General features: G+C 44.1%; 1 protein-coding gene across 23 annotated transcripts in view; it reads right to left on the minus strand.

Moving 5' to 3' along the window:
• The window catches only part of RBFOX2 (RNA binding fox-1 homolog 2), a 293081-nt gene extending 267286 nt beyond the window's left edge, over positions 1-25795 (minus strand). For 22 of the 23 annotated variants that reach the window (XR_009600275.1, XR_009600276.1, XM_060414138.1 and 19 more), the window contains exon 1: positions 25266-25795. Coding sequence is in view for 20 of the 23 variants with exons in the window: in XM_060414138.1 (XP_060270121.1) it covers positions 25266-25448 (183 nt within the window). In the remaining 3 variants the exon portion in view is untranslated. The other variant, XM_060414141.1, reaches the window with a different exon arrangement.
• Between the last annotated feature and the right edge of the window lie 373 nt (positions 25796-26168).

The following is a 26168-nucleotide window of genomic DNA, read 5'->3' on the forward strand; positions in this document are numbered from 1 at the left end:
CAAAAGCCCCACGCCCACAGCTCGTGGTATTTTTTTTTTAATCAACACACACTCCAGGGTGGTCAGTCTTGGATTCTTTAGTCACTTTAGACATTCACATGGTGGAAGTAGTACATATCCTCCTAATTCACCAGGCAGATCATCCATGAGTATAGAAGAGCTGCAGCCTTCAGAAGGGGGCTCCAGAGATTTTAAAAACCAACGAAAAGCTCCTTCAGCTCTCCCTGCTGCCCACCTGCCAGCAGTGACACTGTTTCTAAAGTAAGCTACAAAGACTTAAAGTGTCTCTATACCTTCTCCTCCTGAGTGCTGTTTTTCACTACAGGACTTTAGTTATTTCTTCCACTAATATTTTTTAAGTATTTATGATATTACATCATACATAGGACCTCTTGCAACTAATTGCTGAAGCCAGCCATTGGAGAACCTATAAATCATGGAAGGAAGTGAGATGGGGAAGGAGCACAGAGGGAAGTCTGAGTCAGCTTCCAGGACCAAGGGAAACTTTTCCTGGCCTCCCAGGTTTAAGATTAAAATAATTAGATGACAACTTTTGTTTAAAATATGTAAAAGTCAAAAAAACTTCTTCAGCTGCCATAGCTTGTATTTTGGACCCCCTCTTATTCTCCTTTATGTTTTGTCTTTTCAAGCATACACCAAATCCAGAAAGACAATTATGATACAATTTTGTAACAAATATAGACTTTCTAACCAACAAATTAGCATATGTGACACCATCAATTTCAACTGTTATTTAATTTTGGCTGAGTTTATACAGCACCTACCCAACTGAATTGAAACCTGTGACAGAGCACCCCGGGATCTTCCTGCCCATACTACTTCATAAGAGCAGAACCTCAAACCACCACCTCTTGATTACGTTTCACTTTATATCAAATGAGTGCAAAGATGAGATGGAAGACTGGATCTAAAATGCACAAAACGAAACAACAAAAGTGATTCTTTCCCAAAGAAACCATCCTCCAGAAGAGGAAAAGAAGAAAGCTTCTGCTTAAGTCTGAAAGATGACAGTGAGGCCTCTGCAGTCCCCGATGAGAACTCATCTACTAGCAACACGGCTAAGCTGCCAAAGCCACTCACATCTGCATCCCCTTCTCGTTCAGCTTGCATTTCTGGTAACCTCCTTTCCCACCAGCCCACGGTGACAGCCACTGCCATGACAGCCCGTCGTGACTGCAATAAATCCGGTCATCTGTTTTCCAGGGCAACCTGAAAAGGCCAAAAAATAAGCATGGCCTAGGCCAGCTCTGGCGGGATCCACAAAGCTAAAAAGGTAGAAAAGGGTTTGTAAGGAGATTACCATCAGCTAAAAAGTCAGAGTGTATTCAGTTCAAATGTGGGCATGGTAGTGATCACAGATTTTTTTTCTTTTCCCCCAACCAAAGCAACTAGGGAAAAGAATCATACTTGGAGTCTAAGGGAAAATTGATTTTTAAAAAATAAGAGGTGTAAATAACTGAACACTATACTTTGGAGGAACTTGTCATATTAGAATTTTGGTTAACTATGCATTGCTGGATGGGTATAATTACCTATACTTAGCAGACGGGTAAGAAGTTAAACATCTCAGTGCAACATTTCACAGAAGACAGATGTCCAAAGACAGAAACTCAATTACTTAAAGGCACAAATTATGGGGAGAACTTCTTAGACATGGAATATAAAACATGGGAATGCATTATTAATTTTATACACTTAATATCTAAAAACAGGATATGCAAAGGTTATAGTCCTTTTAACAATGCTAAAATAGATACGCTATATTTAAAGACATAATTTTAGAGCTGGAAGGGATTGCTAGACAATAAATCTGTAAAACAGCAATGCTAACAGACACTTAAGTCCAAGAAATTCAAAGCACTTGGCTTTAAATGCTATATATGTGCAGCATGAGCAAGACTTTGAAGCGTTAACTTTTGTACTTTATGATCTGTGCTAATTTATAGCCTCTGTATTATACTCAATGTTATTTTAAAAAAGAAAAAGCAAGGAAAACAGACAGAGATACGAGAAAGAAAGAGGAAAAAGGGAGGGAAGGAAGAAGGGAGAGTGAATGAATAAAAGTGCTCCAAATGGTTTAGACCTCCTGCAACAGGAAAAATGCCTTCCACTGGGGTTCTAGGTACCTCCTTTCCTGTGTCTGTTTTCCTTCGCTTTTCCTCTATTTCTCTGGGTCTTTTGTCTCTCATTGGCAGCCCTGGTTTCCTTCTCATCCTCCTTTGTGCTTCTGCTCATCGCCCTTCCACGTCTGCCTGCCTGCCTCTTTGTATCTTTCCCTTTGCCGGACTCCAACTCCACATCCCCACACAACACAAGAGTAAATCCCACTCAAAAGTAAACAAGAAGTTTTAAAAAATTCTTTACAATGTTACAAATGAACAAATCAAACCCTTCCATCTTAGGAAACTGAGGTTCTGGGAGATTATACAATTTGACCAGTGTCACAAAACTAGTAAGTGACAGAACCGAAACTAAAATCCAGCTTTTCCCATTAAAGCACTAAAAGAAAGCACAGAATGTTATTTTTAAATCTCAGTAGATAAGGTCTCTCTCAGAAAGAAACAAGATCCAAAAACTTAAAAATCAATACCTTATATAGTTAATTATACTAAAAATTTTTATCTGGCTTCAAAACACACATAAACACATATAAACAAACTCAAAGAACCAATGACAAATTAAGAAATTTTGTAACATGAGTGGCAAAAGCTAATTTCCTTAATTTTATAAAGTTCTTACCACCACCACCACCAACAAAACCCCACCATTCTTCCTAACCTTAGTTTATGACAAAGAAATACAAATGACTTTTAGATATCTTTTTAAAAACAGACTTTTTTATTACAGAAAAACAAAAGATCACGGTACCAGTTTTCATGTATCAGAGAACTGGTTAAAATCAGAGTATGGTAACATACAGGTTTCACTTTCATGCACTGGAGAAGGAAATGACACCCACTCCAATGTTCTTGCCTGGAGAATCCCAGGGATGGGGGAGCCTGGTGGGCTGCTGTCTATGGGGTCACAGAGAGTCGGACATGACTGAGGCGACTTAGCAGCAGCAACATACAGTTTGCCAAGCTGATAGGAAAAAGTCACTCCACTATACACGCAAGTATACAATTTTGAAGGCTGCCTGGCAATACCTATCAAAAGTTTAAATGAACATACCCTTAGAAATCCAACAACTCCACTTCTCAGAATCTGTCCTAATGTACTTACTTATATGTACAAGAAGATATTATATATAAGCAGCATGGCTTATAGTAAAAGATTGGAAGCAACCTAAATGTCCAGCAATAGTAAATGTTTAAACAAATCATAATTTTAGAACTACAACAAACCTTACTATGGAATACTAAATGGTCATTTCAAAAGAATGAAGCTGATCTGTACAAACCGAAACAAAATGTGCTCCAAGATGTTCTGTTCAGTGAAAAACAATGAAGAGACTTCAGGTACATAAAGGAGTGTACATACATGCATAGAATTTCCCCGTAACAGAACAGAAACTACTAAGGTTTCTATCACACAAACTTTGCAAAAGGAACTTTAGGGCCCTTCTAGTTCCAAGAAGTCCTACAATTTAAGTTCTTCCTGACAGCTGCTGCTGCTGCTGCTAAGTCACTTCAGTCGTGTCTGACTCTGTGCGACCCCATAGACGGCAGCCCACCAGGCTCCCCCATCCCTGGGATTCTCCAGGCAAGAACACTGGAGTGGGTTGCCATTTCCTTCTCCAATGCATGAAAGTGAAAAGTGAAAGTGAAGTCGCTCAGTCGTGTCCAACTCTTAGTGACCCCATGGACTGCAGCCTACCAGGCTCCTCCGTCCATGGGATTTTCCAGGCAAGAGTACTGGAGTGGGGTGCCAGCTAACTTGCGGTAACTCTCCTAGAAGACCCATCCCCACTTCCTCTCCTGGAGCTCTTAAACCCTGGAGAGAACGATGACTCTCTTCTCTGCCTTTCGACCAGTTCAACTAGGTACCTTGGTAGCCCCCTTTCCAGTTCTCTATAGCTTTGTATCTTTCTTCACTGTCTCAATACTTCTCCTATATCCTAACACTAATTCATTTTCCCCATAAATATACCTCACAGCCTTTCAAAGCCTAAAGGCTATTGCTAGCAACTGGCATTCTTTCTGCTTCCCATTGCTGCTTTTCTATCAATTTCATTTGTTACTCAGCAAACACTTATTGGGTAACAACCGTATTCCACATAGAGTAAGTTCTACCTAACAGGTGGTCCCTGTTTTAAGAAACTTGCAGCCTAGGACAAATATTCAAAAGCAAGCCTCTTGGCATAGCATGTAAGAGGGAGAGAAACTAGATGAAGAGGAGGTAACCTTCCAATGTTTAGTTACATATACCAAGTTCAGAGCTCTGGATACCTCTAAGGAAGGAAGAGAGACTGGGGTTGGTAGCCAACGTGTCCACTGGCTTTTATGTGTTTCAATTTTTAGGTTTTTTATCTGTAAGAATATACTTGTATATTAACTTATAATTAAAACATAAGACTTTAAAAAGGAGGCAATAAACCCAAGCATGGTGCCTGGTAGATAAATGGAGCTCCATAAATGATCACCAAACATCTGTTCAGACAGTTCCAGAGTGGAGTGGAAGGAGAAAGAAACTATATTCTGTTGCCCTTACTCAACAACTCCTCTTTTAAAGTTAACACAGGGTTTCTCAGCCTCAGTACTACTGACCTTCTGAGCCAGACCACCCTTCACTGTTAAGGCCCACCCCACGCATTTTCAAACACGACAGCAGCATCCCTGGCTTCTACCCACTAGATGCCCCCAGCACCTCCAGTTGTAGAATCAAAGATGTCTGAAGACATTGCCAATGTCCCTTGTGGGCAAAATCTCTCCAGTTGGGAACTACTGAATTAATGCTTACATATTATGCTACTTCCTCAAACTCAAACTGACAGCCCTTCCAAAGCCTCCAAGCTCTTCAGATCACTTATTTCCAGGGGACTTGACCTTTATCACAATCATCCATTTGATTACCATTCCTTAGGAATCATCACTACCTAAACTCTTCTAACATCAAGATCCCAAACTCGAGTCACAGGCCCTCTCTCTTTTGTCTTCTCCCACTTTTTTCCTCCAGCTGAATCTGTCAGTCCCAGTTTACCAATGCTCAGCCCAGGGTAATGTGCACTTGGTCACACTCGTGGACTCCTGAGTACTGTTTGATAGATTTAAGAAATCACCAAGACCACCTCAATGCAAGCTGGCACTTAACTGAGACTTAGCGATCTTTTTATTCTACTTTTCAATGAATGCTTATTACACTGGAATAGCACTTACCTCTAAAATGTCTCTACCTCCTCAAAGTGTCAACACAATCCCTGCCTAGAGGTTACTATTCTTTTCTACCTGAAGGAAGACAGAGGTCTTCTGACATGAGCCTGATCAACTTCCCTTCTCATTACCTCATACACAACAGGTGCTCAATAATTATGTGTTAAATTTAAGAAGGAAAAACATCATGGTTTTATATTGGCTCTACTTAAAAGAGCAATCTTTATGAAGGGAAAAAAGCTCTAAATTTCTAATTCAAGACTTTATTCTACAACACTAAGCAAACTTAAGCATGCCTTTTCAAGGCTACCAATAGAAATCAATGGTGTAAACTGCTGCTGCTAAGGGACCCTCTCCGTAATCATCAAGGCACACAATGACAAGGAATCACACTGCAAATAAAAACCCCTGCCCGTAACTGTGAGTGATTCGTAATTCCACAATTCAGTGAGACGCAGAGAAGTACCTTAACAGCACGCCAGAGCATCAGTGGCAGTGCCGCGTGCTAAAGGCCCAGCACTCGGCTCTCTGGGAAGACCAACAGATATTCTCTGAGAGTATAAACTGCTCTGCCACAGGAGATAAGGGCTTTAACTAATTAATCAGCATAGGCAATTGTACAATATCTTTAGAATTAAGTGTCCCATTTTCACGTAACCCTAATGTCTCCCATAAATAGGAGTTTACTGTCAGAAGAAATGGGCAGCCTCTATGTTCCACTTAAAGAATGTTGAGGTCCTCACTGAATCTAAGGCAGAACACTTTCCTCCAGCTTTTGTCTCCCAAGGCAATTAGAGAAAAAGAACATCTATTTTGCCCTAGCTTTGGCAAAATAGAGCCAATCATTTCTCAAAACGTGTTCTAAACCTTTTTCTTGACCTTCAGCTTATGGTAGCTTAGACAAGTATCTTAAAAGCATTTCCAGTCAGCCATTTTTGGTAACTTGTGAGCAAAATTATTTTTAGCTGAAAAAGTTTATTTCAATCCCTCTCTCATAACTCAGAAGCATCTGACCAGGTTTGGTTCAAGCTTTCCAGAATAATTTGTCTTTGAGAGGATTCAAGGCATAGGACAGTTCAGCTTCAAAGGGGAAAGTTTCTCCTTAAGAGGTATGGGCCACCAAAACATGAGAATATGCAAGATACGTGAGGAAAAAAATAATCATCTGACTACCTGCCACCTACCCTGTACACTGTGGAGATAAAGCACTTAAATGCTCATAGATGTTCAAAAAGCTTCTGATGGAGAAAACATTTTGTTACAGCATTCCATGCTATGAAGAGCAAAATGCTTGCCTGCATGGTAGAAAGTGCTTCACATAAATTTAAATATAATGAAACGGAATATAAAGTTCGAGTTGCTCCCATGCAGCATTCAAACTGTGATTCCAAATAGAGGGAAAGTTTCTTCTAGGATGAAGAGAGCTGAAAAGAAAACATCAGTAATTCTGCTAGAAGGCACATCTACATATATACAACATATACAATTAAACACAGGTTTTCTTTGTTCTCTCTTACAATTTTTTTCTTTTCTTTTTCCCCTGCTTTGGGATGAACTGAGACAGTGTCTCTACTCCCCTACCACTATGAGATTGTGCTCCAAGAGTGGTAGGGCAGTCCATTACCGTCATCCAGTCAGCCTTGGGAACAATGCCACATGACTGCAAGGGGACGGCTGCCTGCGAAAGACTCTCGGGAAATCTGCTGCCCTCACGCCCTCAGTCCCAACCCCACCGGCCCACCGGTAGTTCCTCTCCTACCTGCTCCTTGGACAGTGTGCTGCTCCTGCTCGGATGGCCTGTGCCTGCCTAAGCCCTGCTCACCAATGGCTCCTGCAAAATGCTCTCCTTGCACCCATCCCAGCCTGGCTGGATGAGAATCCCTCTATTATGCTGCCAGAGAAACCCTGTACTCATCCTATCAGGGTACAGAAGCTCCTTTATTTACCATCAGGTTAGGTCTGGAATAAAAAGCAGTTCCTAAGTCTATTAGTTCATAAAATTCCAACATGAAAAAAATCCAAGAAATCCATGGATGCGCCTCTAGTAAGGGAACATTTCTTAAGAAAACTAGAGAGGCTTATGGTAGTGGTTCCGACTTGTTTTGTTTCTTAACTCACTTTATGATTTGCACATGGCCCTTTATATCATCTGCTGTTGAATGAATCATCCCATACACATATTAACATTTATCATCTCCTAATTTCACCTCCGTTCTTATTCATCTCTATATTTATCTATTTATTCATATGAGCACTTCCCTTATAATCAAGTTTCATCCTTACTGAAGACAGTTAATAATAAATGTAATAAGACATAGTTAACAAGCACTGGAAACATTCCATATACCAATAAAGTGTGACAGACAAAATGGCCATGTGCCACCACCAGTACTACTGTTTCTTTGCTTGTGGTACACAGAATTGGCACACCTGCGTTCTAACATGTAACTTTACTCATTTTGCTCTGAAAACTAGCAAGTTTAAGGATCATAAGTAAAATAGCTCCTGTGCTTATTCCTATATAATTTCAATAAACTATTTTTAAAACAACACATGCAGGTAATACGAAATTCAAAAGGCACAAAAGGTATACAATAAAAATTAAATCTTTACCTATACCCACTTTCTCCATCACTTGTTAGTCCTCCCAAGAGGCAACAAGTGTTAACCAGAACCTTGCATTTCCTGGCAAAGAGATTCGATGTGTACGTGGATATATACTTTTTTTTCATTACACAAACAGTAACAAACTATACCCTTTTCAGCACCTTAACTTTTTATACTTGATGTATTTTAGTGTCTTCTAAATGCGTTTACCTAGAGCTAATTCTTTTTAATAGCTGCATGATATTCCATTTTATGAATGTACCTTATTTTAATTCACAGTTCTGTCGAAGAGCATTTTGATTTTTTTCAACCCTTTGCCATTTCAAATTATGCTGTACTATATATTCTTATATAGAGAAACAGCAGTATCTGTAGGATCAATTCCTAGAGATGGAACTGCTGGATCAAAGAAAACATGCATTTTACATTTTGGCAGACATTGCAATAGTTCTTCATGGAATATATGTGACTTTTCACCACCCAGCAACATGAGTACCTATTTCTCTACCTACACCCTTACCAATACACAGTGCTACCGAATTTTTCTTCCCATATAAAGTTGTTCCAGAAACCTCCCCCAACAAGCCTCACACATTCCATACGAATCTCCTTTAACTCATAATCCTGGCATCTAGCATGTTGTAAGCATTCAAATGTTGAATGAACGAATGAGCAAAAGGGGAATTATCTTTTGCATAACATGAAAAATTTACTTTTAATATAAAGAACAAGGAAAGGGATTTAAATACTAACAATTTTTCCTTTTGAAGGAGGGAGAGAGGAAAGTAAGAAAGGATGGATTCTGCTCTAAAATGCCTTCTCCTAGAGGTTTAAAAAGCAGCGAAAGATGCCTGTCTCAAACAGTCAAGTATTGTCCTACCTTAAAGGACGGTATATAGTCTATATTCAAAATGACAAGAAAGCTGAAGGGCCTAAAAAGGAATAGCAAGATCCCTTCTCTGAAACACACGGGGGATACTGAAGCCTCTCACATCAGTATTCCTTTTACACGCTTTCCAGAGAATTGACTCTCAACATGTGCTGTACACAGTCACACAGCCAGTTAACGCTTCATTTATTTGCTTCTACGCAGCACTTGGCACAGTCACTGCTAAAAATCTTTCACTGAATACAGTAACACCGACCTCCGCACTGCCACTGGTTATGGGTTTGCCAGGGTCCCCAGTGCCCTGCCAGGTGCTGTAACAACCACTGAAACAGAGAGCACTTACATAGTGCTTATCATGGACCAGATACTCTTCCAAGCGTATTATATTTACTATATTAACTCACCTAATATTCACAACCAGTTTGTAAGAGTTGTTATTATCCCCATTTTACAGATGAAAAACTGAAGCACAGAGGAGATAAGGAACTTGCCCAAAGGACACACAGCTAAGTAGATGGAGGGAAAAGAATTTGAATCAAGGCTGTCTGATAGCAGAATGGCATCTCTTACCCCAGTATTTCAATACAGGGTGATCACCGCTCTGACAGAGTTGCACAGAGTGTCTGTAACCCAGAGCACCAGGCTGTGACATATGCAGTTGAGCCTCTATCTGAGCAATGATCACACTGTATGAGCATCATCTGTGTGCACATCCACTTCCCCTCTGCAGGTTCAAGGCTTAGTCCTCACTGTGCCTAGCACCACCTGACAATAAACCCTTCAGCTGTGTTTTAGGTTAAGGTGGAGTAATAAAACCTCACCCTATTCCTTGGATTTGCACTTCATATTTTCAGTGCTGATGCTTCTCCTGCTGTGAGCCACCATTTCCTACAACTCATCTCCTCTGAGGCAAGATGTGCTTCCTAAATCGCGCTACTTCCCCGAGATGCCAGCCAGACCTCTCAAACTGCCTCTGGGTACCTGCCTGGAGTCCTAGAACAGCAGAGACCCACACCCCACCATTCCTGCTGGGCAGGGCACTGCAGTCCATCGCCCACCCCCACCCCCAGCAGCCACCAGGCTGCATCAGTGGCTCTTATCAGGAACATGGAGTAATTTGAACCACTTGCCAACCCATCTCTCAACTGCTAATACGGGCGCTTTCTGCTCTCAGGTTGCACAAATGCCTGGAAACCTTACACCGCATGTGAAAGAAGAAGCAAATAGGAGAATCAACACAGCATCTGGTGCCCTCCCCTGCTCCCATTCACTGTGTGGGGCCACAGAGACCTCAGGAACAGAAAAACTGTATGGTGAGATGAACATAACCACACAGTGGAGGTCAGCATTCTTCTAGGATGCAAGACACATCCCCACCGGCCTCATTCTCCAAACAGCTGGAATGCAACCTCCTCTATGATATTTTTGTGGAGACAAAGGTCCACTGCAGAAGCCAATTTTGAAAAGCACTGTTTTTAGTTCATATCTTTAAATGCAGACATGTATACAGGTTAACTGAGCTAGAATCAAAGCCTTAGCTTGAAATCTTTAATTCTACATCTGAATCAGAATCCACTACTGTCCAGTAAACATAAGAAAAATATGCCCTGTTTGTTGACCCATATGTGTTTACCTCCCATTAAGTCTTAGTCGCAGAGCGGTCATATTCCAGGGATGAAGAGCACTGCCTCAATCCTGAGCTTTCCACAAACAGAAGAGTGAAGTGAAACTAACAGCAATTATGGCTGCTGAGACGCAAACAACTATGAGGAACCAAATCTTTCTTTCTCACAATTTAGCACCAAACTCGGTTCACTGAACAGCCTCCTGACAGCAGTAACATTCAATCAGGATAAACCTGGGCATTCTGGATATGTCTGGTATAGAAGGTGTCATAATGAATAAAATCACACTGCAGTTAAAGTTTAAACGCAATGACTCAAGGCAGATCCAGAGTATCATTACTAAGTCAATGACACATGGAACATCTGACCCGAAATGGGCCCTACAACCACAAAAAGACAGGACTAGGAGCAGCTGACATGGGCAGGTGGAGAGAGGAGGATGCCTACCTTGTGCTCAAGCATCTTTAAATGGTATCGTCCATCAAGGATTTATGGGTATTCACATGAAAGAAGACAGATGCACATTAGGTCTCTAACCCTGTGATTCCATAAAAACACAGGCTCAGACTTTATGAGATCCTATACTAATCAGAGTCATTCTTATCAGAGACATTTAGATATAGTTATCTCAGCAGACCAGAACAGAATAATCCTAATTCCAGAAACCTAACAAATGGAGAAAAATGTCAATATAAGCTGATATAAAATGATCTCCAAATACTTCAGAGAAAAGTATATGAATATTAACACTACCATTTGAGTTTCTAAAATGGGGGGGATGGAGAAAATATTGTGCAAGTACTATCTCTGGGCAGATACTGAGATAAACAACCATACTGGTTACTTTCAAGGAGAGAACCTAGGTAGCTGGAAAAGGCAGAGATTTTGTACTCTTCAACCTTTTACACCGTTTGAATCATCACCCATGTGAATACACTATGTGTTTAAAAAAATAAACGTAAATGATGGAAAAAACCCTCCATATAAGAAACTCCCAGAGAAATCACATCCAAACAGTAGAAAATTATAAGAAATGAAAGATTCTACTTAGTCCCAAAGCTGAAAATCTGAGCATATTGCTTGCTCTCTCATACTTCCTTGAACCTGAAACAACCTATCCATAAAAATGGGCACAGATTCTACTTCATCTCACTGAAGCAGAGAGCTGATCCAGGAAACTTTGAGATGACCTCAGCTCTCATGATTTCATACTATCCACCATTACCAATCCACTGATTTAGCTATTGTTCACCCATTATTTGATCGGTAATAAAACTAGAGACTGGTAACTTTAAGGCAAAAAAATAAAAGCAAAAACCCAAAAATAACATGTACCAAATTCTTATTATAATATATCCCTGGTACTGATGAAGAAGCCAAGAAAACACAGATTAAGAGACTGTTCCTGCCTTTAAGAAAGTGAAAAAAGTACTGAGATATAAGAAAACAGGGCTTGATAGATACACCCACTCAGTGTCAGGCTCTGAACTAAGCACATTACATACATTATCTCTTTTAATTCTTATACCATTCTATAACATATTTTATAAACAAAAAAGCTGAGCCTTTTCTTAGGCTGTGTAACCAAGATCACATAGCTGTGATGTGGAACAGCTAGGGCTCCAACTCAGCTCTGTCTGTCTGCAAGTCCATTCTGGTTTTTATAATCATAGAGTGGGAAAAACTTTCCTAAGCATCACACATACACAAACCCAGAAATCATTAATGAAAATATTAATAAGCCCTGTTACAAAAATAAATAAATAACCTCCGATAGAGTAAAGCAAGGTGCAAAAAGAAGGTATGGCGTATACTAGTTTGCGTACAAAGAAAGAGGGTGGAATAACAAGAAACTAACACGGGGAAGAGGGAAGAGAGGAAGATGCTTCACTGAACATGTTTCTATAAATTCAGAGTCACAACATCTGCTTATGAAAAGCAAAATGAGATAGCTTAAATTTTGTTTAACTCTATTCCAAAGTTACGTCACTTTGTGTGTATGTCTGTCAGAATGACACCAATTATCATTTCTCAAAGGACAACCAATAAAAAAACGGCTTGGGATAATATGAATTAGACCATTTCCTTGCTTAAAACAGGATGCTGGACCAATCTTTTTTTTTTTTTTCCTTCAAACTCTGGGGTACTGTAAAACCAAAGAAATATTTACTATTTGCCTAAAATGAACACTGCAGAAAACAATTCATAGTGAAGCTAAAATTCAGTAAGAGTGAATGATCCCCTACACCAACGTCAAGAAAGTCAAATATAAAGGTTTCTTGAAACAGGCTTCCAAGGATTAAAATGCAAAGCCTACTGGGGAACACTTAATCCAAACTACTGCTAGAGAGAGGAGTGCCAAGTAAGCATAAAGGAAGACTGCTCATCCACATGGACACATGGGTATGGGTTAATCACAGCATTTTTACACAACTGACAAAAATCACGAATGGTCCGTGGTAAGTATCTCTTTGAAAGGCTTTGCTTTGTGGACACCACATGCCAGTTAGCCAACTGATCTCCAACACTGTAAAACACAATCAGCTCAGAGCCAAACTGCTGCAGCAGAAAGATCTATTTAGTGCCACAACAAGCAGCTGAAGACCCGTAACACAAAGTGCAGGACAAAAGATGTGTTGCTAATGCACACCCAGCGGCAGCCGGAGAGGGGAGGAGGCCACCAGCAGAAACCGCCACTTCTAAGCCCTGACACAGACCTTTTATTGGTAAATATGACCAGCATCACTTCAAAGTCCAGGATGATACCAAGATTAGCCAAATCAGTTTACTGAAAGTCAGTTTACTAAAAGTCAGACTGTGGCTTCAAGAGTAAATGCAACATTCAAAATACGCCATAGAATCTGGACGTGAGACAGCAAACACAAACAGGAGATGGGACACCTAAGTAACAGCTGTAGAGCACGACTCTCCCTTCTTCAGACAAGGCCACCTCTTCCCCTCTCACTGAGATGGGCAGTCTAAGACCAGCCACACTTTCAAAACAAGCGTTACCAATTCCCCTTAGCTTTGCCAATGTTCCCACTGTGAGAGACTGCCACTGTGGAGACTTCCTGAAGCGCCAACGAAGTCCCCAAGGCCATCACGCCAGCCACTGACAGTGTTCCTGGAAGTTCGTATGAGGTGCAAGCCCATGAGCTCAGCTTTGTAGGTGCTGGGAGCCACCACAAAAACACCTTTCCATTTTGCCAGTTCTTGCTTTGAAATCACGATCCTACTACCCCACTCCCTGGAAACCAAGAAATAGCAGGTGAAAGCTGTGAAAGCCACAGATTCAGATGGATCAGGGGACAGGCCAGTCTGACTAGGGGATAAGCGACCTCCTTTGCAGATTCTTTTGCAAAGGATGGGGTGGGGGAGGGCTGGGCAAGAAAGGGAGGTGGGGTAGGGAGCCAAACAATTCTTGTCTTCTACCCCAAATTCTCCGGTGTCTCAGTGGTAAAGAATCCACCTGCCAATGGAGGAGACACGAGTCTGAGCCCTGGGTTAGGAAGATCCTCTAGAGAAGGAAATGGCAACCCAGTCTAGTATTCCTGCCTGGAGATTCTCATGGACAGAGAAGCCTGGTGGGCTACAGTCCATAGGGCCGCAAAGAGTTGGTCACGACTTAGCGACTAAACAACACCACCCTAAATTATTACCCACTTTCCTCAGAATTTTTATGGAGCACTAAACTGCAGAAGGAAAAAGGAGGGAGGGGAGAGGCAAAGAAAATCTTAAGGCTGTAAATATGACTGTACAAAAATCCCCAAGAGGATGAACTACGAAACGAAGCTCCTGCAACAAGGCCTAACTGTGCAGCCGCTTTTCTACTTGCCTCCCTGTCCAAGATAAATAGAGCAGCTCACAGAAGCCCACCAACTTCCAGGAAAATGGAACCGAAGTCCTCTTGACTCCCAACAAAGCACACACCCCTGAAATAAATGCCTAAATGAAATCCATACGGGTCTGCTCTGGAAACCATCCTGGCTGACAGCAGCTAACGCCCCCTCCTCCACACAGCTGCCAACACACGGAGGAAAAAGCTGCTCAAAATAAAGCAATTGGAAGAACTTCCCGTGAGCCTCGGCTTCAAAAGTGTTCCAACTCAAGCAGCGACTGGGGCCCACACACACACCCCACGGCGCCCCCAGACCATGTCTGCAGCTCCTCTAGTCCCACCGGCGTGGCTCCCGCTCCCCGCCCCCAACCCCAGAGCTGAGAGAGTCCCTCGGGTACCCCCCTGCCCCCTCCTTACAGTAAATCATGCTTTGCCTGTGGTATTTACAATTAGGATCCGACAAAATCGATGCAGCCCTGAAGAAAAGTAAACAGTGTGCCTCCTCAAAAACCACATGCCTGGAAAAAAATATCCAGTGCTCAGAGCAAAATCTCTTTCCCTTGGCAAAGGAGAAACCAGGGAACCAGCCTCTCTGCGGGAAAAATCCCACATTCCAGGATATTATCTGGGGACTTAGGTCCCTAAAAAACCTGAGAATTGTGGCTGAACACACCCATGTGGAAGCCTAAACTTCAAAGGCTCGGTTTCCACCCTTGGGAAAATAGGTTTTTATGCAGTTACTCAACCATTATCATTTGGCAATTCAAAACTGTCATCTACTTCATAAGTGGTATTTATCATGTGTGCTGTGCCTTAAATCCTCAACTGAAATTTCTAGATGCCACGTATGTGCAGAACACGTCAGAAGGAAGTGATATAACTGGTTGCTCTCACTCTCATTCCCATTTTAGAATCTGCCTTATTCACCCAGCATCTGAACAGCCAGAAGCACTATAAAGTATGCCCATTTCGCCTTTAAAGAGGCCCCAACTAAACTGGCAAGGGGAGTCTCGAGGCTGGAGAACAGGCGAAGATTAATAGGAGCACAAATCAGAGGACGAAGGGAAGGAGGTGGGTATGACGAGGGCCAGAGAGAGAAGATTCCTGCAAAATACTTCTATGAACCCATCTCCAAAGCTGAGATTTATAAGAACTGTATTAAGTATCCCTGTTTGCAAACATATCCAATGAACCATCTGAAAAAGAGTGTGCATTCTGTGAGGTGTCTTAGGTATTTTTCTGCATCCATAAAAACAAGCTGTAAGAGCTTATGAAATTCATTGGTTGAGAAGGGAAAGGTGAAGGTCCATAGTTGATCAAATGGGCTTAGTCCCAAATGGTGGTAAGACATGAGCCACAGCACTCCAAGAGCTCTCAGCAGCGCCGCCACTGAACGGCAGGTCAACAGACTGCTCCAATGAACCGGAACAGGTCAGCTCTAATCGCCCTGTCCTCGTTGCGGCTCTTCTAGCTCCTCAGTCACAAAGGCACTTTCTACACACACATGTGCTCTCAACTAATATCTGAGCACAGGAAACCTAATGGCAAGTTGCCATGCTCACCCGACACTTTCAGCAGTTAAACGCCACCCCCTCTGAAGTCACCTTTAACCCTGATATCAATGGAAAGATCAGGCACCATTCACGAATCCCACAACACCTAGCCTTTGCAGGAGCTGGAGAGCAGGCCAAGGGCCAGACCCCCCAGGGATAATCTGGAAAAATAATTAAAGCCATCTGCTGGCTCCAACCGGGGAGCAGGAAGACAAAGCTCAGTTCAACAAGAAAGACAGTTTCTTGATTAGCCAGGCCGGGCAGTGCTAGATCCTATGGATCCCAAAGGCTCCCTTGATCACACAGTCTGGCGGGGGGCGGGGGGGGGGGGGGGGGGGGAGGACAGACAGCTGAACAAATGTTAATCTAAAAAGTCCTAAAACAGAGCTCTGGACAGGACCGTCTGGAAAGCAGCAGGAATGCAGGAGGGATGAAGCATAGACAAAAGGCATCCAGGAGGAATCAGCATCCCAGCTTATTCATGAAGACAGCCTTACCGATGAGACGAGAGGCGTGAGGGAAGAATTTTGGACAGAAGAACAAACAAAAGCACGGAGGTATGAATGAGCCTGAGCGGCACAGCCTGCTCAGGAAGCTACCAGTCCCTCACCACGGACTAGAAAGGAGCTAAAAGGGGAGGCACGAGTCAGGCCAGAAGGACCTGGCAGGCCAAACAAGAGAACGGACCTCATCCATCTGATAAGCTCTCTATGATTTTAAGCTCTTTTAGATGGAGTACGATGTTAATAGCCAGAAAGGTGGGTTTGAAGAGACTGGAAAGAGAGCACAAGAGACCAACTCATCCCAGCTCAATTTCCACAAACAAAAATGAAAACAAAATGCAATACATTTAACCAACAAACCTTATAAAATCTGGAACACAAATGACATTTTCACTCCTGCATCCCATGTGCCATCAAAACAGCCAGTGCCTCTGTCATCCACACTCCCAGGAAAGATCCCATAGATTCCTGAAATGTCCACACGCCCCATGCAGGAGCCCTCTTAGTCCTTAGCAAGGAAGTGAATGTCTCCTCTTCCTCTCACTGGAGGGACCACCACGACCAGGTCCATATACCTCTTCACCCATGTCAAACCAGTTATATTTCCCAGTTTAGTACACTGCTCATCTGAGGTAGCTCCCAACTCTGTCACTTAATCAATCAGAAGCAAATTAACCACTCCATGCTGATGGAGCAATGAGCAGGAACTTGTGGAATACTGTGTAGCAGGTTATAAAGGAGGCAAGAAATAAACATTTACTTCTGGGTTCCATGATGGGAACTTTAAATAATCTCAGTCTGTGATTACAGCAGCTCATGAGAGGATGCAGTAATTCCTCCAGTTCACAGATGTGTAAACAGGAGCTCAGATGCTAAATATCCTACCAAAGGTCATTTCAGTTGGCTGGCAATGGGAAGAACCAGGATTCAAACCCCAATGTGAGAAATTCTAAACAGTGTTTCCTGCACTATACCATACTTCAAGTATGTATGGATAACAAACATAATGATATATCAAAGTTGGTAATAATGGTAACAACATCTCCCCTTTAAAAATTGAGAGGCAACACACATAATACAGTCTCAGATGAAGGGATCACTCAGAAAAGACACAACTGAGTGATCACAACTGGAATCTCCAAATGTTCCCAAAATGTCACTCCTTAGCATAAGTGACCAAAAAATGTTCAGACTCAAATAATCAAAGCAACCTGACTATACTCCAGAGAAATGTGTCAAATCCTCCATCTACTTCCCCTCAGGGTCCCCAGGACAACATGTGGAAACACTCCAGGCTGATGGTGAGGTCTGGCTCCTAAGTGATTTCCCAAACCGCTTTACCACCCAAATTACAGAAATATGTCCGGGATTCACAAGGCAGTTCTGATCCGATTTGCCCCAATCCTGGCTCAAGCGGCTTTGCACTACCCTCCTAACTAGATCAGTGCCAGCCAATGGGTTTATTCAAGCCGATCTATGATGGATTAGATAATGAAACCTTAGCCATGTAAGCTGCCTGCTTGCACTGGGGCTGGAGGGGCAAGGAATAGGAAACTGGATACTCGCAGGGGCCACCTAAACACCACACACACTCGTCATCCCGCCTCCATCTGTCTGCTCACGCTCCAGTTACTGCCGTTTCCTCTCCATCATCTCGAGGGCTCTTCCCTCCTATCTTTAAAGGAAGGGTACATTAGCCCCAGAAAAAAAGATGTGCACTAAGCTTTACAAATGTGTATCAAAACACAATTCAAACAAGTCCACTCACTAAAATGACCAGCTTTATTGGGTCTTCCCTGGTAGCTCAGCTGGTAAAGAACCCACCCGCAATGCAGGAGATCCAGGTTCGATTCCTGGGTCAGAAGGGGTAGGCTACCCACTTCAGTATTCTTGGGCTTCCCTGGTGGCTCAGGTGATAAAGAATCTGCCTGCAATGCAGGAGACGTGGGTTGGGAAGAGCCCCTGGAGGAAGGCATGGCAACTCACTCCAGTATTCTTGCCTGGAGAACCCCATGGACACAGGAGCCTGGCGGGCTGCAGTCCAAAGGGTCGCAATGAGTTGGACACGACTGAGTGACTAAGCACAGCACACATTGTTTCCACAAATTATTAAAGCCTGATACCAAACTGATGGCCTGAGAGATGTCAAACCAGAGATTCACTAGCAACATTCTTGTTTACACCAAGCAGTACACTGAATTTCTTTCTCAGCCCTGTAATCTTTAGGCCTGTCTGCACCAGTCTGCTTTATATCAAAATGAAAGTTAAATCTCTAGCTAGCTTCTGTGATGTTCACATATCAGTGTGATAGGGAAAAAAAAAAAAGACAGTGACTAGAAAAATGGGAGAGGAAGTTAGGAGACAAATTCAACTCAGGATAACCTCTTGAGTCACCCTGCAGAATAACTCTATTTTGAATTCAGATTTTTCTGCCTCTCAGACATTCCCAGCTATATACTCACAAGCTGCCTTGTGAGTCTGGGGGAAAAAAATTAGTCATTTTTACATGACTGTGCTATCTCAGTTTCTCCAACTACAATATTTACCACTCTGGTGGTAAATTATGGGCTGTATTATGGGCTGAATGTCTATGTCCCCTCCCCCCACCCCATCGCAAACTAATATGTTGAAGCCCAAGCCCACAATTTGATGGTAATTGGAGGAGGGGCCACTGGGAGGCGATTAGGTCATAAGGGGAGGATCCCACCACCACCACTGCATCCCTTGATGGGGGAGCCCTTATGAAAAGGAGATTCTCTCTCTCTCTGTGTGTCCACTAGCATACATGGAGAAAAGCCCACGTGAGCACACAGCAAGAAGGCAGCTGTCTGTAAGCCAGGAAGAGAGCCCTCATCAGACACCAGATCTGCCAGCACCTTCATCTTGGACCCCAGCCCCAAGAACTGTGAGAAACAAATTGGTGTTTAAGCCACCCAGTCTACAGTCCACCTGAGCAGACCAAGACATGCAGAAATGAAAAATTCAGTAATTTAGTGAGAGATTGTTCACCAAATCCCTTGGAAAGAAAGCATATTAGTAACTCCACTCAAACGGCAGCACCCATATTCAGTTTCAGCACCATACACTCAAAGTCCAAAGAGACTTCCACCTAGGAGGAGAGAAACCCAGAAACAAGCAAATGGGAAGATAAAAAGAAATATAGTGTCTACAAAGCAATTACAGGCTACCTGCAAACCTTTCCCGAGACCAGAGAGTCCTCCTACTACTAGAATCAAACACCAACAAGAACAACTTCTGAACTCACTTAGCTATGCTAGACTTACGATTCTATGGCCAGAAGCAGTCAGTTAGCCGTGTAATAACCACATTCTGACATTTCACTACCATAAAGAATGTTGCTGAAAGCTATAAATAATAATTAAGGTGCACCTTGCTTTATGAAGGTGAACTTTCTAAGTTCCTAGAAAGCTGCACAAAAATCTGAATTTCTGCTCATCAAATTGTTTGTATTCACTAGAGAAGCTGACCAAAAGAATTCATTCCCTGGTATGTTTCATAAGGCCCGAGTTTTTCACACATATCAGACTTGCTTAAAGTGAAACAAATCTCTAATAACTCACTTAACTTCCTACCAGGTTAGAGTACAGTATTTCCAAATACCCTCTTTAACAACTCACTACATTTCTCAAGCTGTGTTTCAATTTTCAAGTGGAATTTGTCTCTTCCCTCCTACTCTGCAGTTGAGGGTAGGAAACTCTAAACTGTTTCTAGGGCTATGCCGACTCCTCTGCCACCCACATAAAGCTTCTGGATACTGGCCTAGAAAGGAGCGACCCTTCCTCTTCCCCCCCGCCCCAGGGGTCCTTCTTAGCACAAGGATTATAACATAAGCACCACAGACTCTCTCATGTCCCCAGTGATCCATTTTAGGAAGTAATGATTTATCCCCAAAAGCTTAGTGGCTATAACTCATCAGGGTTCAGCCTTGGAATCTGCAGCTTAGAGCTATAGCTCCATTTAGTCTGCAGTCTTGGGACATTAACCCCAGCAAATGACTTCCGTCTAAAAATGGGTTAATCCTTTGACACTCAAAAGGTTAGGATATTTCCTGAAAGTACTCTCACCCCTAAATTTCATGGCATTTTTTTCTATCCCTTAATTATTTTAAAAAGGCAAAATTTTAACTTCAGTTTAACAGGCATTGAGCACTTACTACGTACTCAAAACTGTGAGGTATTATAAAGGATAAACACAAAGAAAATATAGTTCTTGGCTTCTAGAAGCTTACAGTATCACTAAGGAAACAGGAATAAAACAATGAGAAGACAATACAAGATGATGCATAACTAACCACCGATACAACAGGAGCCAAGAGGTGGGTCTAACTGGTGTGAATTAAGCTGTCAGGAGGGAAGGCTTCCAAAAGGAGCTATAATCTCAAAGAAATGCCATTTGTGCTAAGATATAAGGAAAAAAACAAGTGCTTCAAGACAAATCCGTATACCAAAAAGCAAGCTACTCTAGAATTTTTAAATGTCTATTTACATGAACCTATCCTGAAAGATGATGCTGTGAAAGTGCTGCACTCAGTATGCCAGCACATTTGGAAAACTCAGCAGTGGGCACAGGACTGGAAAAGGTCAGTTTTCATTCCAATCCCAAAGAAAGGCAATGCCAAAGAATGCTCAAACTACCACACAATTGCACTCATCTCACATGCTAGTAAAGTAATGCTCAAAATTCTCCAAGCCAGGCTTCAGCAATACGTGAACTGTGAACTTCCTGATGTTCAAGCCGGTTTTAGAAAAGGCAGAGGAACCAGAGATCAAATGGCCAACATCCGCTGGATCATCGAAAAAGCAAGAGAGTTCCAGAAAAACATCTATTTCTGCTTTATTGACTATGCCAAAGCCTTTGACTGTGTGGATCACAAGAAACAGTGGAAAATTCTGAAAGAGATGAGAATACAGACCACCTGACCTGCCTCTTGAAAAACCTATATGCAGGTCAGGAAGCAACAGTTAGAACTGGACATGGAACAACAGACTGGTTCCAAATAGGAAAAGGAGTACATTAAGGCTGTATATTGTCACTCTGCTTATTTAACTTATATGCAGAGTACATCATGAGAAACGCTGGACTGGAAGAAATACAAGCTGGAATCAAGATTGCCAGGAGAAATATCAATAACCTCAGGTATGCAGATGACACCACTCTTATGGCAGAAAGTGAAAAGGAACTAAAAAGCCTCTTGATGAAAGTTAAAGAGGAGAGTGAAAAAGTTGGCTTAAAGCTCAACATTCAGAAAACGAAGATCATGGCATCCGGTCCCATCACTTCATGGCAAATAGATGGGGAAACAGTGGAAACAGTGTCAGACTTTATTTTGGGGGGCTCCAAAATCACTGCAGATGGTGACTGCAGCCATGAAATTAAAAGACGCTTACTCCTTGGAAGAAAAGTTATGACCAACCTAGATAGCATATTCAAAAGCAGAGACATTACTTTGCCGACTAAGGTCCGTCTACTTAAGGCTATGGTTTTTCTTGTGGTCATGTATGGATGTGAGAGGTGGACTGTGAAGAAGGCTGAGCACCGAAGAATTGATGCTTTTGAACTGTGTTGTTGGAGAAGACTCTTGAGAGTCCCTTGGACTGCAAGGAGATCCAACCAGTCCATTCTGAGGGAGATCAGCCCTGGGATTTCTTTGGAAGGAATGATGCTAAAACTGAAACTCAGTACTTTGGCCACCTCATGCGAAGAGTTGACTCACTGGAAAAGACTCTGATGCTGGGAGGGATTGGGGGCAGAAGAAGGGGACGACAGAGGATGAAATGGCTGGATGGCATCACTGACTCGATGGACGTGAGTCTGAGTGAACTCCGGGAGTTGATGATGGACAGGGAGGCCTGGCGTGCTGCGATTCATGGGGTCACAAAGAGTCGGACACGACTGAGCGACTGAACTGAACTGATAGACATGTCTACACCACTGATATCACTTCCTAAAACTGCTTCGCCCCTTTACATTCTCCTCCAGCTCCACTGGTCTCTTGTTCTCAAACACATCAAGTGTATTTATCTCTCAATGCCTCTGCACCCACAGTTCCTCTGTCTGAACCCCATTCCCTCAAATTCCCTCAGGTCACCCAAAGGTCACCTATCACAGAGGCCTTCCCTAACCATCCTCTTCACCACTCTTACCCCTTTCCGTGCTTTATTTTTCTTCTTAACACTTAAAACCCCCTAATAATAGTTGATTTCTTTATTGTCTGTCTCTCTCAATTAGAATCTTAGTTCCATGAGAGCGGAGTCTTTATTTTGTTTACTACTATATTTCCTAGGCTCTAAAACAGGGCCTGGCACTTAGCAGCTGCTCAATTAACATCAGTTAAATGAATATTAAATATCCTATCATAATTATCAGAATGATAGGAAGGTCCTACAAATGTAGGTGACCTAGGTTCAAATTTCATCTTTTCATGAACATTACTTTTCCTTTACTCCTGATTAAACCTCAAATTTCAACTTCTCCATGAAGCCTTCCTTGACCATTTCAGCAAGAACCACCATCTTTTGCTTCTGGCTCCAATGGCACAAATCCTCAGCATACTTTGGTTTTAAAGTTTGCAAAGCCTTGTGACAAGGATCTACCTTTTAGTATCCCTACTCTTGTTCCTCTGGAACTTACCAAAAAATTCATATATATACACATAATACACCTACATACATATATATGACACATATACATACACGCACTTTTTTTTTTTTCCAACTTTTCACCCATTCTGGCTCCCTCCCTAGATTGCAGACACCAAGTTCTTTAAAGTCATGGAACTTTCTGTATCTTTTTAGAGGTAACTTATAAATCATCCTTTACAAACACTGTATTTTACAACTATGGTAATAGAGGCCCCCAAAGAAGAGATTTTCCCAGAACCATGCAGACTGTTGCGGGCTGGGGGCTAAGTCAATGAGGACGTGAATACCTGTGTGACATGGTGTACTGGAACTACAAAAAAAGAGAACCTATAAGGTGAAAAATAAAGATCCACAGAGTGAAAAAAGCATTCTCTGTGGGATAGTTCTAAGGTGCCCATCGGTACCCAGAGGACCTAACCCACTGCTTCTTCTGCATACTCCAAAGTCTCTACACACTGCTCCATTTCCAAATACTGCTCTCAGCCAATTTGAAGGCAACCAGCAAATAATGGGCCCCAGGAGGAAAGAGGGGGAAGGCAGTAGGAGACTCACTATTAACTGTGATTGACAGCAACAATAAATGGACACAGATACATGCACACACCAAGCGGATGTGCTCACCAGCACCCACACCCAATCTTCTCTCGTCTTCCAGTGTCAACCCAGCTCACCTGAAGTCTCCCCATATTCCTCTATATTTTTTCCAAGGCCCGGGGTGTGTACTTCGCACAAGCACCCTGCCTGAGGGAGTTCAAATGGAGAACAAAAGCAGGCAAGTGAAACAAAAGAATTCAAAAATAAACACCAGGAGGGTCACTTTACCCAAGTCAACACAAGTAATAGAGTGGCCTCTGCAAGGGAGACCAAGAAGCACAGAGCAAACACGCCAGGCTTAAATACAGCTCCGTCTCTAACACAGGAAGTCAGACAGAGCCTTGAAAAGCAGCGAGAGCAGAGCACAGGAAGTCTTTTAGCACTGCAGAGATTTCCAAGAGTGCTGTAATGGAGAGAGCCCAGGAATAGGAATTAGAAGACCAGGCTTCTAGCTCTACCAGCTAACTGGGTGGCCCTAGGCAAGTCACTAGTCTGCTCCAGAGTTTTTGATTCCTCATCTACCTAATGAGGTTGAAACATTTTGGGACTCGAATAAAAGAGATGAAAACTATTGACTTTCTCTCACCAGAGAGTACCTGTAAACTATTCCGCAGAAGAATCTTCCAAGTCTTTCCAAGTTAAGAACTCCAGTCAAAGATGTTATCTCTGGTTGCTTCTCTAACATTCTATGATGCTAAGAGAATTGGGCAGATTGCTGGTAGGTAAGTAAACCCGCTATTTCACAGCAAGTATGTTCTGAACAGAGACCAAATCTAAAATCAAATCAAGGAAGGCTTCACGCTCTTCCCCAACTACGAAGTCAACTGACAGGGTCACTACATTTGCCAGTCCCTTTCCAAACCAACCAGCTTCTCCGTAAGTCCACAATTCAGAATCCAATCTTCTAACAGTCCTATAAATTTTCTTTTATATTCCAGGACAATAAAGATCTAGTCAGCGTCCTAAGATACAACTGGCCAGGTCCTGTGTCTCCAGACTCACCAGATGCTCCACGAAGTTAATGAGCTTGAGCACCACGGTGTAGCCACAACGCTACCCAACTCCTCGTACTTCTCATAATCCTCGTGTAACTGATTTAACCCACAACCTAAGCCACATCCCCTTTGGGCTCTCGAGGAGTTTTCTCGCTTTTCACTCCTCCCTTCTATGCCGATCCCGTTCTCCATCCCAGCTGTGTGTCCAGGGCTGCTCAAAACAGTACTCCCTCTTTTGGGAAGGTGTCCCACCACTGTCCCCCACCCCTACCCCCCACCCCCAGTCTTCGATTCGGTCCCCAGCTCTCCGGGCAACGGACCAGGATCTTTCGGCTTCCACTCCCCGCCAAGGAACTAAAGAAGGGTGTAAAGAAATGGAATCCATCTCAAGCACGTTCGATTTCCTCTCAACACCTATTCGTGCTACGTGCCCCCTCGTCCCCTCAGAGATCAGGACCCTCCAGGGCACACCAGGCTCCTCCTGCACCCTTAGCTTCCAAGTCGGGGCTCGCCCCACCTTCCACGCAGGCCCCGACCGGCCCCCTCCCACCTCCAAGCCGGGACCCCGGGCAGCCCTCCGCCCTCTAAGCCCCGCAGCCCCGCGCTGCTCCCTCCGCGCCCCCCGCCCCACCCCGCCACGGTAACGGGGCGCCTGCCCCGCGCGGTCACCTGCATCCCGCTGCCGTCGGCCGCCGCCTCCTCCGTACGCGGCCGCTTGCTCAGGCCGGGCTCGGCTCCGTCTCCTCCCCCTCCGGGCACCGGCAGCTCCAGCTCTGACTCCCGCTTCATCCCCCGGGCAGCGGCGCCGGGCCCAAGCTGAGGCGGCTGCTGCGGCTGGGCGCCTTCCGCCATCCGCCCGAGGCCCCCTCGCCTCCGGGAGCCGGGCGACCCGCGACAGGCCACCTCCCCCTGGGCCTCGGCCCCGACTGTCGCGACAGGCGGGCGCGCGCCTGCACCCGCCCCCGCGTGCGTGCGTACGTGCGCGCGCGCGCGCGGGCCCGCTGCCCTCCTCGGCGGCGGCGGGCGGTAGCCCCTGGTCTCTCGCTGGCCGCCTCCCCGGCTCGGGGCCGCCGGCGGGTCGCGACGGGCACTCGCTCGCGCCCCCACGCGCACACGCGACCCCCGGCCCGGCCCGCCGCGCGCCCCGCCTCGCTCACTCACGAAGCTAGTCCGCCGGCCCGCGCTCACTCCCTTACACTGGCCCTCGCCACACGCCGGGCAGAGGGAGGAAGGGGGCGGTCCGGGCTCCTGAGGCTTGGGGAGGGGTGTTTATTTGGGGGGAGGAGGGGCTCGAGGCCGGAACGAGCTGACTGGCCGAGATCCTCCGACCCGCCACTGTGGCAGCATCGGGAAGGCGGGGAGAGAGAAAAGAGGAGGGAGGGCCCGGGATCTGGGACTCCAGCCCGCGCGGGAGGGCGGCGGGGGAGAGGGGACGGTGGTGGCCGAGCCCGCGGAGGGGGCGGGGCCAGCCCCCTCGGCAATCTCCGCCGCCTCCGCTCCCGGAGACCGAGAAAGGCCGGGTGGAGATCGAGGGAGTTCGGGAAACTCCGGCTTGAGAGAGGGATTGTCCTG

The sequence above is a fragment of the Ovis aries genome, chromosome 3, assembly GCF_016772045.2.
Source record: "Ovis aries strain OAR_USU_Benz2616 breed Rambouillet chromosome 3, ARS-UI_Ramb_v3.0, whole genome shotgun sequence".
Lineage (NCBI taxonomy): Eukaryota > Metazoa > Chordata > Mammalia > Artiodactyla > Bovidae > Ovis > Ovis aries.